The following is a 20,778-nucleotide window of genomic DNA, read 5'->3' on the forward strand; positions in this document are numbered from 1 at the left end:
AGCGATGCCCTTGTGACTGAATAATTTTAAAAATCCAGTCCTATCTGAGGGACATATCCCATTTTATGAGAGCTAATTGGATGGCCGGCAGCTGTGGTCTCACTCGCGCCGGTCAAGTGCGTTGGCTAGTTTCTGGTGCTACAAGATGGGGCTGAATGGCCTACTCCTGTTAGCCTATTATCTGTGGATACATGGCTGTTTGCGCAGCTTGCTGCCCATAAATTGGCTCCACCACCCCCCGCCCAAATACATTTCAAACGTACTCTGTTCGCTTTGGGGTATCGGAAGGGCAGTGTGGTTGAAAGGCGCTATGCAAATGCAAGTCTTCGTTTTGAGTTCATTGCTCTTTGCTGCCCTTTCTCCCGGTTGTGTTCAGTGCGGGGTACAAGGGGAGACTTAAAACCGGCGAGATAAGATGCCTTCCAGGTTGTTGAGAGCTGGAGGGACTGGCGATCTCTCAGTTGTTGCTGCAAATGAAGATGGGAGGTGGGCCGGCGCTGATCCCCAGGAGATGAGGGACTGGAAATATCCGAGGTCATTCTTTCTCGCTGGCGAACCCCTCTCTCCCGCTGCAAGTCTTCCCCGGGGAGGGAAACCAGTTATTGATGCAACTGTTTACAATCTCCGGGCATTTCGCTCAACCGGTTTCCTGAGTTGTGCTCGACTCCTGTGGATCAGCCTGTGACAAGTTTCACTGCTGTGTCTCAATCCGTCCCGAAGACTGCTTTCGCCCAGTTTAATTAATCTCGGAGCAGTCCGGTGGCTGGTGGTCAGTTTCACCAGGCTGAAACGGTGCCAAGGAGTCTGAGGCTTTGCTTTGCTTCCAGGGGTGGGGGGGAAGAAACTTTCTCAAATCCTCGACCCGAGGACTCTCCGCGCATTTCGCTTCCTGAGCCCCGGAGACTGGACCTCCTGGTCAATTCTTCCTACGCTTCCCCCCCCCCCCCCCCCCTTGTCACTCAGTCAGTCTTTACTAGGTTAACCTTGTCTTACGAAGAGTGGGGACGGAGAGAGAGAGATGAAAGAGTGAGACTTGGACGAGTTCAAGAAACCAGATTCCAACAATCCTCGCACCTCCTCTCACTGAGAAGGGGGGGGGGGGGGGAAGGACCGAATTCGCCAACAAAACCGCCCAGCAAACACCTCCGGACCAATTCACGAGAACCCAAGGCTGCAACATTTGACATTTTCTGGCGGCGCGCTTTGCCGCAGTCTTTCTGAAAACAAATGTCCAAACCCATGAATTGTGGAGAATACTTTCCGATCATCCTGGCCTTTGCCCTGCTGTCACCGATGTGCCCCTCGCCTGTCTGGGATGCTGAACTGGAAAGGTAAGGGTTAATTAACTGCCTCCAAACGAGGGGGGGGGGCGCTTTATGTATGTGAAAATTGTTTTAGTTACAGATCACACACCACCAGGTTAGAGGCCAGCAGGTTTATTTGGAAGCACTAGCTTTCGGAGCGCCGCTCCTTCGTCAGGCAGCTAGTGGGGTTTTAGACTTCAAGGATTATGTGCACCATTACAACATCTGTAATGAGCCCAATAGGTTTCTCGCGATTGAGGTTTCAACTGCTCCGGAGATGTTCCAGAACTGATTGATGATTCGATTAGATTCTCGACAGGCCCTTCGGCCCCACAAACCCTCCGAAGAGCAACTCACCCAGACCCATTTCCCCCGACTAATGCGCCTAACACTATGGGCAATTTAGCATGGCCAATTCACCTGACCTGCACATCTTTGATGACTGTGGGAGGAAACCCATGCAGACACGGGGAGAATGTGCAAACTCCACGACAGGAATTGAACCCGGGTCCATGGTGCTGTGAGGCAGCTGTGCTAACCACTGAGCCACCGTGCCGCCCCCGATCTCTCATGAAGGCATTCCTGGATCGCTGGGAGACAGTGGGGCTCTGTCAGGATCTGCACATTGAGAATGAGGTCTCAGGGGGCCAGGTGTGGGGAGAGACCCCCATTCTCTCTCTCTCTCTCTCTCCGATTGTTCAGCATTGTAAAGTTACAGGGAATGCCTGAACTCCAAGCTCACAAGCCGCCCCCTCCCATTTCTGAAAGATGGACAGAGGACATCAGGAGGCTGTCAGATGCAGCTCTGGGCGCTGTGACAATCCCTGAGCCTGGAGGGGAGTGGGCTCCTGAAAGTTTCCTGCATACAGTGGGAAATGTGGGCATTCTTGCAAACTCATGTTGGTGTGTGAGAGAGAGAGAGTGAAAGATTGCACACTCCCGGCACCGAACAGAGGAATCAATTCCAGACAAGTGCCCCACAACAACAACTCTGCATTTGCAAAACGCCTGCGCGGCACTCAATTGAATAAAACGCGTCGCGGGTACTGAGTAAGCGGTTGAGGTCAGCCAAACCAGCTGGCTCGCAATGAAACCGAAGTGCGTGCGAGGGCTGGATGTGACTCGCTGTTGACCGGCCACTGTCTAATGTTCTCATCTTGTTTTAATTAGAGAAGCGTGTCCTGACAATCATGTGATCACCCTGCAGTATCAGTGCAGGAAGACTACTGGCGAAATGTCCACGTGCTTACGGTAAAGAGAACTTGGCATTAGCAATGTTTATTTTGGGGGAAGGGGTGAAAATTTAATTGAGGACCCTGCCCTGGCAGTTGTCCAATGCCATCTGGATGACAGATGAAAAGAATTCAGCATCAGACTTTAAAAGAAAACAGAAAGTGTGGGAGAAACTCAGCAGGTCTGGTAGCATCTGTGGAGACAGAGTTAACTTTTCGAGTTTTCTTTAGAAGGAAAGAATAATTTCTTGACGAGTCTCCCAACAACGGCTCTGCATTTACAAAGCGCCTCTCTGGCGCTGAATAAAACAACTTTATCAGAAAGTCCCACCAGGTTATTTGGCTTTGGAATGAGAGAAAATTTGTTACTGGAATCGTTGAAGGGTCATTGGATTCGAAATGTTAACTCTGTTTTTCTCTGTCTCTTTGCTGTCAGATTTGCTGAGTTTTTCCAGCACTGTTCAGTTGTTTTTAATTTCAGACCTCCACCACCCAGAGTATTGTGCTTTCATTACAATATGAGATCAGATGATCGCACAAAAAAACACAACAGGGTTTGGAAACAGTGACTGAACATAGTGTTGTAAGAACCTGTCGGTGCAGGAAATCCAAAATACTGGAGACTAGAGAGAGAACTGGAGTTCAGGCTAATGACCTCTGCTAAGAACGTTCTCTCTCTCTCTCACACACACACTCAGGCACTGTCCCATTTCTTGGCATTTTCAGCTTTTTTTCCTTTATTTTGAGGTTTGATACCTTTGTTACCTTCAAATGGAAACCTTCTATCGATTTTGGGATGGGTGGCTAGCTCAGTTGGCTGGTTTGCATTTTAGAATAATGCCAACAACATGGTTTCAATTCCTGCACTGGCTGAGGTCGCCATGAAAGATTCTCCTTCTTAAACTCTCCCTCACTTGAGGCACGGTGACCTTCAGGTTCAACCATCACCAATTGCTTCTCTGATGAGGAAGCAGCTCCATTGTCTGGTAGGACCGTAGCATTTTAAAAAAATTATTAATAACCCTGTTCTGAGGAAGGGTCATGTGACCTGCAACGTTAACTCTGATATCTCTTTCCAGATGCTGAGCTTTTCTGTGTGTGTCTGTGTGTGTGTGGCTTTTTATAAATTAATGGATTAGATTATATTCCCTACAGTGTGGAACCAATCCACACCGACCCTCCAAAGAGTAACCCACCCAGACTCATTTCCCTCTGACTAATGCACCTAACACTCTGGGTAATTTAGCACAGCCAATTCACCTGACTTGCGCATCTTTGGACTATGGGAGGAAACCGGAGCACCCAGAGGAAACCCAGCAGACACGGGGAGAATATGCAAATTCCACACAGACAGTTGCCTGAGGTTGGAATCGAACCTGGGGCCCTGGTGCTGTGAGGCAGCAGTGCTAACTGCTGAGCCACCATGCCACCCTAAATGGACCACAATAATTCGCTGAAAATTATCTCAGATGCAGCTTGGCAGCAATTGATTTTTCACCCATGTACAGACCAAGATTAGTGAATCTTCTGCTGTGTGTGAGTACTACCACAAAGCCAGGGTAGAAACACTGACACCTTAGACATTCCAATAGGTCTCTAGGTCTCTCTCCCTATCTCTATCTCTATATATTATCTCTATATATTATCTCTATCTCTCTATCTATCTACATTGCCTTAGACCATTCCCAAAATGTTCTGCAGCCAAGAAGTCACTGTTGAAATGCAACAGACACTCACCATCCTGACTTGGAATCACACTGTCATTCATTCATTGTTGCTGAGTCAAAATTCTGGGACTCCCTCCCTGACAGCACTGTGGGTGCCCCTAGATGTCAAGAACTGCAATGGCTCAAGAAGGTAGCTCATCTCTACCTGCTCCAGAGGAATTAGGCCTGTTGAGCCCACATCCCTCAACAAATTTGTAAAATATCACATGCAGCAAGCTCAGTAGCTGAATTTGGCTAGCAATATGATCACTGTAGATACTGGAGCAGGAGGCTAGGAATCATGTAATGAGTAACTCACCCCCTGACTCCCCGAAGCCTGTTCACCACCTACAAGGCACAAGTCAGAAGTGTGATGGAATACTCCTTACTTGGCTGAATAAGTACAGCTTGATATCATCTAGGACCAAACAAACCACTTGACTGTGACCACATCCACAAAGATCCAGCCCCTCCACCACCGCGCTCAGTACCAGCAGTGTACTACCTGCAAGGTGCACTGTAGCAATTCACCAAAGATCCTTAGACAGCACCTTACAAATCCAAATCTACCATCTGTAAGGACAGAACAGTAGATACTGGGGATTGCTACCATCTGCAAGTTCCCTTCCGTGCTGCACATCATCGCAACTTGGAAATATATCTCCATTCCTTCAGCATTGCTGGGCAAAGTCCTGATACTCTTCCCAGTCATGTTGTGTGTCTGCCTGTGGTCCAAGAGGCAATTCATCACCACCTTTGCAAAGAACAACTAAGGATGGGCAATAAATACTGGCCCAGCCATCAATGCTCATGTCCCATGAGTGAATTTTAAACAAGCTCCTTCAGATATCAACGTGATAAATGACCAGGTGAAAATGAATTGTGTCTTTTTTTAAAATTGGGGATTAATATTGCCCAGGGCACTGGGACAACTCTGAAATAATGGCATGGAATTTTTTACATTCATTTGAGATGAAACCTTGGTTTAATATTTCAGCTGAAAGACCGCGCCGCTGACAGTGCAGCTGTCCTTTGTTGCTGCACTGGAGCATAAAGTAGAGTAACAGGAGGCTGGAAGAACATGATAAGACAGGCAGCATCAGGAGGTGGAGAAGTTGACTTTTCAGGTCAAAGATCCTTCATCAGGATTGTTTAGACCAGCTGATTAAGTGTCAGGGGTGGGACTTGAATCCAAACTTCTGTCAGAAAGATGGGAGTTCTACTTGCACAGCAGACATAGCTAAGGGGCTTGCAACAGCGTACTTGTTACAGGGTAAATGTGACATGGAAGCCAGGACGTATGATTTGAATCTGCCGCTATGCATCACCCTCCACAAGTATACTAAAAACCAAAGTGCTGGAGAAACTTAGATCTGGCAGCATCTGTGAAAAGAGAAACAGTTGATGTTTTGAGTATGATATGACTCTTCTTGAGAACTGGACAGCTTTGCCAATTGGCTGATTTTTGTCCATTACTATAACTTCTCTGACCTGTGATAATGATTGTATTGTGACACAAATTTAGAGAGAATAGCAATTCGACAACATACTTTTGGGCATACAGCTAATCTACATTCATAAACTACATTCTGTCCATAACTTATCCTGTTGATGTAGCTACAATACTATTGTTAATTCACTTCACTTAAATTGTGTAATTACATTGTTAATGCCAGTCAATCACCAATGGTGTTGCACAGGAGCGTGCATCGCCAGTGCATGATTCAGTTTAATAATTTAGAAGCCTCAATATCTCTGCTTTACATTCTGAATTGCTGGGAAATTCTAGGCAAAACAGTGTCAGCCTCTGGCAGGAGGGTGTAATCAGTGTGATGAGTTTACATTAGCACTTTCTATTGTAAATATGTAGGTCTACATATCATGTATAACAATTACATTAAAAGTGTGCAAAGGTATACAATATATGAACCACTCAATATAATAGATACTCCTAAATATCCAGTTATGGGCCAATGTTTGCCTTTAGATAAAGGTTTTTGCATATAGTTTCAATTTACTTTACAAATCTCTCCTCTTTGGCCCATTTTAATGAATTGAGAATTGATTAACAGGATGAACATCTTATTCTTTAATGCTAGTTTGTATTAATTAATTGTTTAATCAAGTGTGAGCAAACTTCTATTTAACTTGTCAAATTTTCTAACAAATTACTATCACAGGGCTATGTGTTTTTAACTCTGACTTAAGATAGTAATGCTTCTATGGGAAGGAAATGTAGAGGTGTTGGCAATTCAGAGGCGGCACAGTGGTTCAGTGATGAGCACTGCTGCCTCACAGCACCAGGGACCTGGGTTCGATTCCAGCCTCTGGCAACTGTCTGTGTGAAGTTTGCGCATTCTCCCTGTGTCTACGTGGGTTTCCTCTGGGTGCTCTGGTTTCCTCCCACAGTCCAAAGATGTGCAGGTTAGGTGAATTTGGCCATGCTAAATTACCCATAGTGCTCAGTGTAGGCGCATCAGTCAGGAGAAAATGTACAGCAACAGATTTGGGGAGTGGCCTAGGTGAGTTACTCTTCAGAGGGTCGGTGTGGACTTGTTGGGCCGAAGGGCCTGTTCCCACACTGTAGGGATTCTTAAAAAAATTCAACAGACTACCTGTGGGCATGTTGCCACCAGACAGACTGGAGTGTTTATGAAAATAATCTAGAACATTTAGTAAAGCGAGATGATGTCTGAAAGCCTTGAGGCAGTACATATATGGCAATTTTTTATGGTACTGCGAAGCAAGACTTGAAAGGATTTTGCAATTTGTTGCCAAATGGCTTCTGTATAAGACCATAAGATAAGCGACGTATATCTATGTGCGTGCATTGATATTTAGTTTGCAACATGCCTCTACCTAGAATAGCCTTTGTATTGATTGCAAAGTCCTGCTACTGCTTGAGAAGAAAACCAAACAATTTTTAGTTTTGAGGCTTTGAGCTGAACTGGTGAATTTGTTAACAAGTTGAGAGGCATTTGCTGACAAGAGTACACAGTTGTTACTTTCTCTTCCAACACAGTCCCTGTGTTAGCTTCCCAGGGTGAAACTGCTTGGAGTGTGATGGGGTGTCTCCTGAGTCTACCAAGCACTGAGCTTCCAACAGGAGTGCAGTGGTAGTGGTGCAGATTATCAGAGATACTGACATGAGGGAACGGGGGAATCTCTTTGTCAGTGTCATTTCCAAACACGAAGAATTGATTCCCTTGAAAGAAAAAGTAGTGATCATAAAGTATATCTTATTCCCATTACAAAGATTGGTGATCTTACCTATTCGATGATGATCTAATATTAATAAGTATTTGACTTATTTAAGAAATTTAGGACATGAAAAGTTTTGATTTGCTTCAACTAGATAGAATCATGGAATAATAACTGCAGGGAGGGGGTTATCAACCATCACCCTGTGACAGTTCCTTTGAACAAAGTAAACTAATCCCACTCTCCTGTTGTTGCCACCTACGCATTCACTGATTTAATTTTGTTCCAGACTCAAGCTAGCCCACTGCTGTCGCAGTGTGTCATGTCCTACCCCAAGGCACATTGCCAGGAAATTGTAAATAATGCTGATTTATGGCATGAGCTGCCTGGTGCCTGTCCCTTATTGCAAGGATGATTCCGTGTCATGGGCTTGCAAATTTGCACTAAACTTTGATCTGCAAGTCTTCAATAATCTGAATGAGAGATAAGGCTCCTTTAGCTATCTCTTTATCCATAGGTGGCCAGGCTATCAGTCTGCTCCAGGCACTTTCCAACTGTAATAGTTATCTGCTGCAACACTGGAAGATAACTAGACTGAAAAACTGGGGATGTTACTACTGTTCTGAAAGGCAATTTAACAGCTCAAAGGCTTTGGGACTCAGATGATTGTTTTAATAGCCTTCTTTCTGAATTTCAGTCCTTAAAACATTTAAGATAATCAATGAAAGAATTAGATGAGGTGAACACTTTGATGGTTCCATTCTTTGGAAAGCTTCACTATCATAGTATGACTGAGTGGAGCAAATCAGGTACTGTTTTGTTCTATGAGGAAAATAGCCTCCTCCTGAGGTTGTGAAGCATGCTATGTTTGTCATTTAAAAATTAAAATTATCCAGAGATTACAATTCTGGTCTATTTGATTTATCATGGGTAGCATGGAGTGTACTATTGGGGAATGATGAGAAATTTAAACAATCTGCTTTTGTAGGTTGGAATTTGAGAAGCTGCTCCCAGAACTGAAGTTTGTTCAAATGAAGAAAGATTTACAGTTCAGTCTTTTTTTTTGTGCGCTTGAGACTTCCTAAAACACTTTATAGCCAATGAAGTACTTTATTTTTATAGAGTAGCCAATGCTGATTAGATTAGTTTACTTACAGTGTAGAAACAGGCACTTCGGACCAACAAGTCCACACTGACCCTCCAAAGGGCAAAACACCCAGACCCATTCCCCTACATTTACTCCTTCACCTAACACTACGGGCAATTTAGCATGGCCAATTCACCTAACCTGCACATCTTTGGGAGGAAACTGGAGCACCCAGAGAAAACCCATGCAGATACTGCGAGATTGTACAAACTCCACACACAATTGCCTGAGGCAGGAATTGAACCCGGGTCTCTGGCACTGTGAGGCAGCAGTGCTAACCACTTTGCTGTTCTAATGTTGTAATGTTGGAAATACAACAGCAAAGTAAGATCCTTTAGTAGTGTGATAAAGGTCAGAAGATCTGTTCTATTCATGTTGGTTGGGAGATGAGTATAGGACAACAACATGATGCATTTTCTTTGAAATAGTGACATGGTGTTTTTTTTCCCCCCAGCTGAGAGAGCCATTGTTTAACATATCATCATAAAGACGGCATTTCTGACTTAGCAACATTCCCTCGCTACTGCACTGGGCTCTTTAGATTACCTACTCAAGCCTCTTATGTGGGGCTTGAATCCCTCACCTTCTGAATCAGAGGCAAGTGTGCTATCCATTGAGCTAAAACTGATATGAAGAATCAGGACGGAACTACTCTGGGTTTTGAAGCTATGAAAATACATAATAGACTTTGCACTGAGAGTGATTTCTCACTATTTGGGGCTACCATTTCTTATAATTTATGCAATAGAGTTCTGGGGGGGTCTTTGGTTATCCTAATGGTTTAGCAAGAATGTCAACAACAAACTAAGTAGTCAGCATTTGTGGCATTTATCAAGAATATCAAGGCTCTATGTCTACTTGTAACTAATACATGGGGCGGCACGGTGGCTCAGTGGTTAGCACTGTTGCCTCACAGTGCCAGGGACCCGGGTTTAATTCCTGCCTTGGGCGACTGCGTGGAGTTTGCACATTCTCCCTGTGACTGCGGGGGTTTCCTCCGGATGCTCTGGTTTCCTCCCACAATCCAAAGATGTGCAGGTCAGGTGAATTGGCTATGATAAGCTGCCCATAGTTTTAGGTGCATTAGTCAGGGGTAAATATAGGGTAGGGAAATGGGTCTGGATGGGTTACTCTTCGGAGGGTTGGTGTGGACCTGTTGGGCCGAAGGGCATGTTTCCATATTGTAGGGAATCTAATCAATAATGACTGTTCCTACCCCTGGGTCCAGCAAACCAATACATGTTGCTAATAGCTGGAGCCCTCCCAATTGGAATCATATAATTCATTGACAGCTATTGTTGTGCTTGCCATTCGGGGTGAAGGGTCAATGCTCACAGAGCAGGATGTCACAAAGTTAAAGTTATCGAGGTAAATCAGAAGCCGTGTACAGTGTGTTGTACGCTAAAAAGATCTGAGGAAGTTAAGTGGCTCCATAGTTTATATGGAGAAAGTGAGGACTGCAGATGCTGGAGATCAGAGTCGAGAGTGTGGTGCTGGAAAAGCGCAGCGGGTCAGGCAGCAGCCGAGAAGGAGGAGAATTGACGTTTCGGGCATAAACATAATTCCTGATGACACTCGACTCCATAATTTAAATGTCCAGGACGAAGAGTTAGTATAAGAGATCATGTCACAGAGTATCTTGACTTTATCACTGGAATGACTTAGAGAGCAGAATGTGTCTGTTTTGCGTATATTCGTTAGGACTAACTAGAGGGAAATCAGTTTGATTTTGTACATTCCTTGTGCAGAATACAGAAGGAAGAGATGCTTAAATTAATACATTATACAATTTTGTATAGGCTATTTTTAATTCATCATCTTGCAATTCTACCAATACAAGTGACAAATTGTGCTTCATCTGAGGACTATGTTCAAAATGATTTTTCCAGACACAATAACAAGGACATGGTTGAAATCAATTTTCCAATGAGAATTCCAAAATCAACCTCTCTGAAACTCGTGTGTGTCCCCTACAGTGCAGCTGCAAGAACCTTCCAAAAACCTGTTTCTAGGTTTGGGGGAAATCCTAGTAACAATACTGAACAGTATCTGATAATCCCAGAACAAAGAATTGGAGTCCAGGCTACACTCTACTGTAACAAAATCATTTTGCAAACAATCCACTCTCTTGTATGTGCAACTCTGAACAACTAACTGGTGGTTAATTTAAATTAGTAATCGTCTTGGCATTCAGATGAGAATTGTAAGATACTTGGGCTTGCTTTTTGACAAATCATATCATTGGATTTCTGAGTAGAATTAGTGTCCTGTAATTTACTTATATTCATTACATTTAATATAGTCTTTGGCACTTCTTAATCTAACTACATAGTGCAAACCAATTATAACGAACTGTTTTGAAGATGATTTTAAATCCATTATCAGTACCTTTTACGGTTTAGATTAGATTAGATTAGATTCCCTACAGTGTGGAAACAGGCCCGTCGGCCCAACGAGTCCACACCAGCCCTCCAAAGAGTAACCCACCCAGACCCATTTCCCTCTGAATGATGCGCCTAACACTATGGGCAATTTAGTATGGCCAATTCACCTGACCTGCGCATCTTTGGACTGTAGGAGGAAACCGGGGGTATTGTGAGAAGCACTGAGATTAGTTCTGGGAGTAGTGGGATCAATCAAAGTACCAATTAGTCATCATTGGAAGTCCCTTGTAGACTCTCTCCCACTCTGAGTGAGTCTGGAGGTGGCTGTACAAACCGATGTGGCTACTGCAGGCTCTGTTACACTGGGGGCAGAAGGTAGTTGTGGGAAGGGGGTGGGTGGGGCGTTGGTGTGAAGCGCACTCCTTTCGCTGTTTTCCTCCAGCTATTGCTTTTTCCCGATGGCAAGTTGCAAAATGCTCAATGCCTTCCCGGATGCTCCTCCCCCACTTTGGGACAGTCTGGGGCCAGTGATTCCCAGGTGTCTGTGGGAATGTCGCACTTCCCCAGTGAGGCCTTGAGGATATCCCTGAGGCACTTCCTCTGTCTCACCTGGGGCAGGCCTGCCGTTTCAGAGCTGGGAGTAGAGCACCTGCTCAGGGAGTCTCAAGTCAGTCTTGCCGGTGACGTGTCCAGCCTCTCGCAGCTGATCAACGGTAGCCATTTAGTGTAGCCTGCCAACAGAACATTGGCATAATAGCATGATAGGGAAGTATAAACTGCTCATGTCAATAAATTTTGCAAGTTCAACTTTAGACTTTTAAGATAGCCATTGTCTGAAATATTTAGACGATCCCACTGATGAAAATTAAAAATTGGTAAATGCTCCTGCAGCATCCACATGATGCAATGTGACATTCCAACCCAAATTGAAAGGAAGGTTCGGCTAAACCTTGATATCTAAACTGTGAACAGAAAACACTGCAAGTACCCAGCAGCCCTGGCAGCGTCGGTGGAGAGAGGAATGGAACTGATGGCCTGTTGGTCAGATGCAAGGCATGTTGGTCTGGTTAGTGAGTGGTCCTCGTACCGCTGATTCAAAAAGCTATGAGCTAGGGTTCCACTCAGGAGACGTGAAAGCAGAATTCAGGCTGACGCTGAGGGAGTGCTGCAAAGTCAGAAGTGCTGTCTTTCAGTTGTGATGTGGAAATTGATGTTACATCTGTTCTCTCCGATTAATATAAAAAGTTCTATGGTACTGCTCTGAAGAAGACCAGAGGAATTTGGCCTCTGTCCTGGTTAACATTCATCAGCGAGGAAATATTATCTGGCCATTGTCTCAGTGCTGTATATGGGTGTTTGCTGTGTGTAAATTGTCTGTGATGTTTAGAGATTACAACAGTGCCTATGCCTTAAATGTACTTTCTTGGCTGTAACATGAAACATTCAGAGAACACAAAAGGTACTGTGGAAATGAAAGTTATCTTTCCTTTGTCCTGGGAGTCACAAATGGACTTTCTGACACCCCCTTCCTTTTGCTTGCGTGGATTGATTTGTTCATTCACAGACTCGGCAGAGTTGCTGCTCTTCCTACCTCGTCTTTCATTTCTAAAAAAAAAACATAAATTGCAGTGGTAGAACTTTTTAAGGCATGATAATCTGTGTAACAAATTGCAACATAATTATGCACTTGTCAGAAATAATCTAATGGTTTGTGCAGTGTGGATTATACAGAGGGCAATTACACCTTTTCTGATGATAAATACAATTGCTTTTACTGCTGGAAGATCAAACAGCTGATGAGAGCAGAAACCAACTTCAAACAAGTCAGACAATTGGCAGAGAACTTATTTTACAGAGAAGATTGGAAATGAAATACCTAACGGTTCATTTATTACTCAGATCTCTCGCGAAGCATGCTACGTGCATACATGAAAGGATAAAATATAAGACTGTGCTGTGTGCACTAATGCCTGAAGAAAGATTGGATAAAATAAAATGGGAGAAATGTTCAGTGGAGCAGAAATACCTGCATAGACAACTTGAGTTGAATGACACTGTACGCTATGCTCAGTGTCATTCCATGCCACAGAAAAATGCTGATCTAAAACTGGAATAAAAACAAAGTGCTGGATAAACTGAATAGGTCTGGCAGCATCTGTGGAGACAAAATCCATTATTGTTTCAAGTCTGATACGACTGTTCTTCTGCACTTGCAGTAGTGTAAAACTGGCTTTTGTTTATTCTGGAATGGGTGGACTAATGCCAATTAATGAAGCCATACCATTGTTTCTTTGCTTCCTGTCTCATTCATTCTATGGGGCTGCAGTTCATTAGTTTCACTGCCTTGTGTAGCAGTGGTTTTCAATCATTCTGCACTGGGACTCACTGTTAAGTTCCCAGGGAATCCCTTCCATGATATTAATACTGCTCCTGGGGACCCTGCAGTGTGACTTCCAGGTGACAGTGAATCATACTGAAGTTTTTTTTAATATATAGTAGCATTGAGCAGTAGGGACAGTGTGTTGGTAAGCTTAAAATAAAATTTAACAACTTGTGTTTTTCTTTTAACCGTTGGAATTGTCCTGTGGACTACATCCGGTTTGAAATCCTATAATCTACACAGGTCTTAAGGACATACGAACGTAAGAACTAGGGGCAGGAGTCGGCCATCTGACCTCTGAGCCTGCTCTGCCATTCAATAAGATCGTGGCTGATCTTTTCATGGACTCAGCTCCACTCACCCGCCCTCTCACCGTAACCCTTAATTCATTTACTGTTCAAAATCTATTTATCTTTGTCTCACAAACCCTCAACGAGGTAGCCTCAACTGATTGACTGACTGGGCAGGGAATTCCACAGATTCACAACCCTTTGGTTAAAGAAGTTCCTTCTCAACTCAGTCCGAAATCTGCTCCTCCTCGTTTTGAGGCTATGCCTTCTAGTTCAAGTGTACAACTATGCAATTGATATTGTCATGCTAAGTGACATACACTAACTTTTTGTAGATTTAACTGTGGGCACATTACTGTTTATGGGAGTTTACTGTGTGCTAGTTGGCTGCCATATTTCCTGCAATACATTGCAATTTAAAATCAGTGGTACAACACTTTTGGAGCTTCCTGAGGTGGTGAGAAACAGCGTGGCAATTTTTTTTTTAAGATTAGATTACTTAGTGTGGAAACAGGCCCTTCGGCCCAACAAGTCCACACCGACCCTCTGAAGAGCAACCCACCCAGACTCATTCCCCTACATTTACCCCTTCACCTAACACTACAGGCAATTTAGCATGGCCAATACACCTAACCTGCACAGTTTTGGACTGGAGGAGGAAATTGGAGCACCCGGAGGAAACCCACGCAGACATGGCGAGAATGTGCAAACTCCACACAGACAGTTGCCTGAGGCAGGAATTGAACCCAGGTCTCTGGCGCTGTGAGGCAGCAGTGCTAACCACTGTGCCACCGTGCCGCCCACTTTCTTTATCATCATTCTAACTTCTTAATTCTTGCACTTCAAATGAAACTGTAACCTTTTAAATATCCTTCCATCATTAGATGAAGCACAAGAATGGCTCCTTCTACATTGGTATTTGCGTTGGATAGTTTTGGTGCTGGTCAAGGTGAGGGAATGTCATTTGGTGCTCAAGAATTTTCTCCTCCTGATATTAGGAAGAGTCTTGAGAAATGTCCTACTCAGAATGGTCGCTGTTGGAAGTATGCAGTGGGGCTTTGGGAGCCAGTACACTCACTGACCATGTGCCTTAATCCTGCAGACTACTCTGTCTTCTGTTTCCAATTTACTGATGTAGGAATGGTGTATCAAGCTCCATGCAGGAAATGTTAATTCCCTTAAGATCTAACTACAATGTTGTGGTGAAGGTGCAGAGGAGATCTATCACAGACCAGGTGATTTTGGCAGATTTCCTTCTCTCTAGGACATCAGTGAACGAGAGTGTTTTTTAACAACGATTATACAGTTTCACTGTCGCACAGCTAATTTTAAAACAAAACTGAGTTTCTGAACAAAGAGGTTTATTAAACGATTCCACCTGTTGAGGTGGGACTTGATACTGTATCTCCGCGTATTGATCTGGGTTCCCTGGATTACAAGTCCAGTAGTATAACCACAATGTTACTCTGTTTTGGTTTGGCATTGTGCCCAACAGATGTCCCTATTGATGAGCAATATCCTCACACTAATGCACCACAGTGTCAGCCTTGGGTTTGAGTTCAACGTCTGAAGAAGGGTTTGGAACCACAAACTTCTGACTCCGGGATACTGATGAAGCAATTTGCGTGGCAAGGAAAATTAGCGTAAATCCTATCATGATGCAGTGCACTGAAATACCATTTAAACCTTGTTTTTTTTTCCCCCCCAGTCCCCTTTATCCACTGTGGTAAATGTTACTGGCTACAGATCCACAAATAATCATTAAGACCAGATACTGACTGGTGGCATCCAATTGAACTATGTATGGGTGTCTTCCATTAGACATTTTCCATTAAAGGTTGATGGATTCCAATTGAAATTAGTAACATTCGCTTTTTGTTTTCTCTTCTAAGACTAAATACTAAAGCCAAAATGGGCTTCCCATATGGGAGGTGGACTAGTCCAGAGGCCTGGTCTAATAGTTTGTGGACATGTGTTCGAATCCTACCATGTCAACTTGTGGAATTTAAATGGAACCAATTAATTAAAACATAATCAGGAATTAAAGCTAGTCTCAGTAATAGTGATGATTTATTATTGTAAAATAATGGTTTAGTTTAGGGAAGGAAATCTGCCACTCCTACCCTCTCTGGTTTGCCTGTGATTCCAGATCTAACAGCAATGTGGTTATACTTAATTGCCCTCTGAAAATGCCTACAAAGCACCAGTTCAAGGGCAATTAGGGCTGGGCAAGAAATGTTGGCCTTGCCAGCAACACCTGCATCCTATGAAAGAATAATTCATAAAAGGCTCATACCACCTCTAGCGTGAGGCCACCACCAGACAGATATATCCCTCTCCTTCCCTCCTTTGTCAGCATTTCACAGGAACTGTTCCTTCCAGGACACCCTGGTCCACTCTTCCTCCATTCCCAACAGCTAAGCATACCCCCAAGGCACCTTCCTGTGCATCGTAGAAGGTATAACCCCTGCCAGTTTAACTCTCCCTTTTACTATCCAAGGCCCCAGACACACCTTCCAGGTGAAGCAGAGATTTATCTGCACTTCACTCAATCTAGTCTACTCTATTCGCTGCTCACAATCTGGTCTCCTGTACACTGAGTGACTGCTTTACAGAACATCCACATTCTGTCCATAAAAATGACCCTGAGCTTCCTGTTTGCCTGTCACTTCAACACGTCACCATGTTCCCTGACCAATATCTCTGTTTCAAGCCAGCTACAATGCTTTACCCAGTCTCGTGCCCCAGGTCCTGTCACGATGTAGGCTGCTTTCAGCCCAGGCGAAAGTGGGTACTGCAGATGCTGGAGATTAGAGTCAAGATTAGAGCTGGAAAAGCACAGGAAGGGCTTTTGCCTGAAACGTTGATTTTCCTGCTCCTCGGATGCTGCCTGACCTGCTGTGCTTTTCCAGCACTACTCTAATCTTGACTGCTTTCAGCACATCCAGCCCATTTTTACCTTCTCATCATCCCAATCCTCAGGCTTACTATCAACCATCCCTTTCTCTGCCTAACTTTCTTCCTCTCCACCTATCTGCTTTATCTTCGCCTCCCCCCACCTTCCCCCTGCCATTTCCCTGTCATCAGCATAAATGCCTACCTTTTCCTAGCAACTATCAGTTCTGAAGAAGGGTCACTGGACTTGAAACATTAACTCTGTTTCTCTCTCCACAGATGCTGCCTGACCTGCTGAGTTTCTCCAGTGTTCTCTTTGTTAGTCTCAGATCTGCAGTTCTTTTGTTTTATTACATGATTAATGAAAGGATGTCTTTAATAGAAAGTGATCAGGAAACACCAGAATAAACAGGACTAATATTGTGCATTTGTGTAACTCGGACTGTTTCATGTTTAACTAATTGTCCATTGAAGAAGCAGCAGGAGTTGGTTAACAAGAAAACTATTGGAACACACTTTTTATCAATACAGGAAGGCTGGATCTGAAAAGTCCCCATTTCCTCAGAAAAAAACAGGGAGCTGATACCTCCAATTAAATTTTCAATTCTGCTAATATTATCCTTAGAATCCATCAATGAAAACACAACCTCCTAATCTCCTCCCCAGCATCCTTAATCCCCCAGCCTGAGAGTTAAGGTTGACATATGTAATCATTCAGGATTATAATCAGTTGATTCAGGGAAAATGTACCAGCATCAGGAGGCCAGTTGGCAAAGATCAGACAAATTTGTTTCAATAGGATCGAGAGGTCAAGTCTTCACATTAGCATTAGCAAAGAGGATTAAGATTGAGTCCTTTGTTTCCGAGTTACAGGAATGCAGTGGAATTGACCTGAGGTAATCCAGGGGCTCACAGGCCGAATGTCGTGGGGACACAATTTGAAATCCCTCCATCTACTCATCTTGGCAATCTTCTCACACCGTCCACAAATACTGCTCCCCCTCCTCTCCCCAACCATGGGGCATTCCCAATTTTCTACACCAGCCCTTTGGGTCAGCCATGTCTTCAGCTGTGTACGTTCTAGTATTCCCTCCCTAAGCCTCTCCTCCTCCACAATTCACCTCATTTAAGATGGTCCTTTTAAAGCCTAAATCATTAACTGAGCTTTTGGATACCTGTCTCAAAATTTCCTTCCGTGTTATTGTATGACAATACTGCTGTTGCATCTTCGGATACTTTAACAGAGGGAGAGCTGGAGGAGTGTGGCACTTGGAGGTCAGGCAGGCCTGGTGTTCATAGGATCCCTACAGTAGGAAAGTAGGCCATTCAGCCCATTAGGTCCACACCGACCCACCAACGAACATACCTTCCAGACCCACATCATCCCTGTATCCCACATCTCCCATGGACAATCCACTTAGCCTGCACATCCCTGAAAACTATGGGCAATTTAGCACAGCCAATTCACCTAACTTGCATACCTTTCACTTGTGGGAGGAGACAAAAGCACCTGGTGGAAACCCATGCAGAATGGGGAATATGTGCAAACTCCACACAGTCAGCTGAGGGTGGAATCAAACTTGGGTTCCCTGTGTTGTGAGGTGCTAACCACTGTGCCACTATGCTGCCCACAAGCTATGTCCCCAGCCATTACATGTCATTCTCTAGATGCTCAATGCAACTGAAAATGGCTCAGACAACACAGGGTAGTGCAGTCAATGTCATTTGCTGGTAAAATCGCTGGATCCACATCTGCCGGGCACCAGGACATCATGGGTTTGTAAAGTCCAGCTACGTTTCAATAGACAATAGATGCAGAAGTAGGCCATTCAGCCCTGCGAGCCTGCACTGCCATTCAACATGATCATGGCTGATCATTCCTAATCAGTATCCTGTTCCTGCCTTATCTCCATAACCCTTGATTCCACTATCTTTGAGAGCTCTATCCAACTCTTTCTTAAATGAATCCAGAGACTGGGCCTCCACTGCCCTCTGGGGCAGAGCATTCCACACAGCCACCACTCTCTGGGTGAAGAATTTTTCTCCTAATCTCTGTCCTAAATGGTCTACCCCATATTTTTAAGCTGTGTCCTCTGGTTTGGCACTCACCCATCAGCGGAAACATGTTTCCTGCTGCCAAAGTGTCCAATTCTTTCATAATCTTATACGTCTCAATCAGATCCCCTCTCAGTCTTCTAAACTCAAGGGTATACAAGCCCAGTTGCTTCAGTCTTTCAGTGTAAGGTAATCCCGTCATTCCAGGAATTGACCTCGTGAACCTACGCTGCACTCCCTCAATAGCCAGAATGTCTTTCCTCAAATTTGGAGACCAGAACTGCACGCAGTACTCCAGGTGTGGTCTCACCAGGACCCTGTACAGCTAAAGAAGCATTTGCAAACCTTTCTTTGCACATACATAATGCATGCAAAATGAACATAAAGCTGTGTCAAACATTGGTCAATGGCAATTGGTGCTAGCAAAATATTGTCATCGCAGTGATGCAGACATTAGCAGCAATAACTGACTTCGAGTCATAGAGATGTACAGCATGGAAACAGATCGTTCAGTCCAACTTGTCCACTCCGACCAGATATTCTCAACCCAATCTAGTCCCGCCTGCCAGCACCCGGCCCATATCCATCCGAACCTTTCCTATTCATATACCCATCCAGATGCCTTTGAGGAATGCTGGTTCAAAAGCCCCGATCACTTGGTCAACTTCCTAGGGAAACACCGCTGCATCATGTAAACTTGAGGATGGGTTCAAATAAGCGCAATGCGAAGGGAATGGTTTATGTGGCTGTGGGGTGGTTAGGCAGATAAAGCCTAGCAGGCACTCCCTTTTCAATGAAATGTGTTGGTCACTCACCAAGTGACCAGGGTCATGGTGGAGCAGGTGGTGGGACTGCTGTAGTTCTGGTTCTGCAACCTGGACCAGTCTAGGTGATGCCCTGCAGTCTGGTCCAGACAGATTTTGCTGCACCATCTTAGAGCACTGTTCTTAGATTAGATTAATTACTTACAATGTGGAAACAGGCCCTTCGGCCCAACAAGTCCACACCGACTCTCTGAACAGCAACCCACCCAGACCCATTCCCCTACATTTATCCCTTCACCTAACATTACAGGCAATTTAGCATGGCTAATTCACCTAACCTGCTCATTTTTGGATTGTGGGAGGAAACCGGAGCACCCGGAGGAAACCCACGCAGACTCAGGGAGAATGTGCAATCTCCACACAGACAGTTGCCTGAGGCAGGAATTGAACCTGGGTCTCTGGCGCTGTGAGGCTGCAGTGCTAACTACTGTGCCACCGTGCCGCCCACTGTGCTCCACACAATTGGAGTAGACGTCAAGATGAGGTGATTGAATCGAGGAGCCAGGTGATAGGGAGTAATCTTCCCAGGTGAAGGCTGTGGACAGTGACCGGAGGAGGTACTCCTCACGGATGACAGCTCAGCTGATCAGCTGATGTTACTAGGTCGACAGGACCTGGCCCGACTAACAACCAGATGGAAGCTGGATGCAGAGGACCATCATGGACTGTCTGGGTCAAGATGCCAGTGTTTGGTTGGCATTGTGAGAGCAAACTGCAACCTGTATCCATTTCCTTTGTGTTCTCTTTTGCTGGCTGTCAACAGAAGCTCATGTTTGGACGTGTTTGATTGCTCTCCGAATGTGATGTACCCAACTGGACAAGAGACAGGATGTATCTAAGGACATAGATTGTGCCGTCTGGTGGTTAAACAACAACTAGGGTGAGGCTACAAGTGCAGGACAGAAGCTAGAAATCCTGCAGCAAATAACTCACCCCCAACTCCCTGAAGCTTGTCCACCACTTCCAAGGCTCAAGTCTGGGGTGTGACAGAACATGCCCCACTTGCCTGGATGAGTGCAGCACCAACAACAATCAAGAAGCTTAACATCATTTGGACAAAAGCAATCCACCAGGCTGACACCACACCCACAGCCTCCACCACCGACGCTCAGTAGCAGCAATGTGCACTATCTACAGGATGCACTGCAGATTCACCAAAGATCCTTAGACAGCACCTTCCAAACTTATGACCACTTCCATCTAGAAGGACAAGGGCAGCGATACATGGGATTACCACCACCTGCAAGTTCCCTTCCAAGCCACTCACCATCCTGACTTGGAAATACATTGCGTTCCTTCAGTGTTGCTAAGTCAGAATCCTGGATTTCCCTCTCAAACAGCACTGTGGGTCAACAGTTCA

The 20,778-nt window shown here is 44.7% G+C and overlaps 1 protein-coding gene across 5 annotated transcripts in view; it reads left to right on the top strand.

The window, feature by feature from the left end:
- Nucleotides 1-480: 480 nt before the first annotated feature.
- The window catches only part of LOC122542489 (collagen and calcium-binding EGF domain-containing protein 1-like), a 157,549-nt gene continuing 137,251 nt past the window's right edge, over nt 481-20,778 (top strand). For 4 of the 5 annotated variants that reach the window (XM_043680263.2, XM_087982191.1, XM_087982190.1 and 1 more), the window contains exons 1-2: nt 481-1,331; nt 2,475-2,555. In XM_043680263.2, the coding sequence (XP_043536198.1) occupies nt 1,228-1,331; nt 2,475-2,555 (185 nt within the window). In that variant the 5' untranslated portion in view covers nt 481-1,227. The remainder of the gene's footprint in view (nt 1,332-2,474; nt 2,556-20,778) is intronic. The other variant, XM_043680264.2, reaches the window with a different exon arrangement.

Source organism: Chiloscyllium plagiosum, unplaced genomic scaffold, assembly GCF_037043375.1.
Source record: "Chiloscyllium plagiosum isolate Xiang-an unplaced genomic scaffold, Cpla_swu_hap1 HiC_scaffold_42, whole genome shotgun sequence".
Lineage (NCBI taxonomy): Eukaryota > Metazoa > Chordata > Chondrichthyes > Orectolobiformes > Hemiscylliidae > Chiloscyllium > Chiloscyllium plagiosum.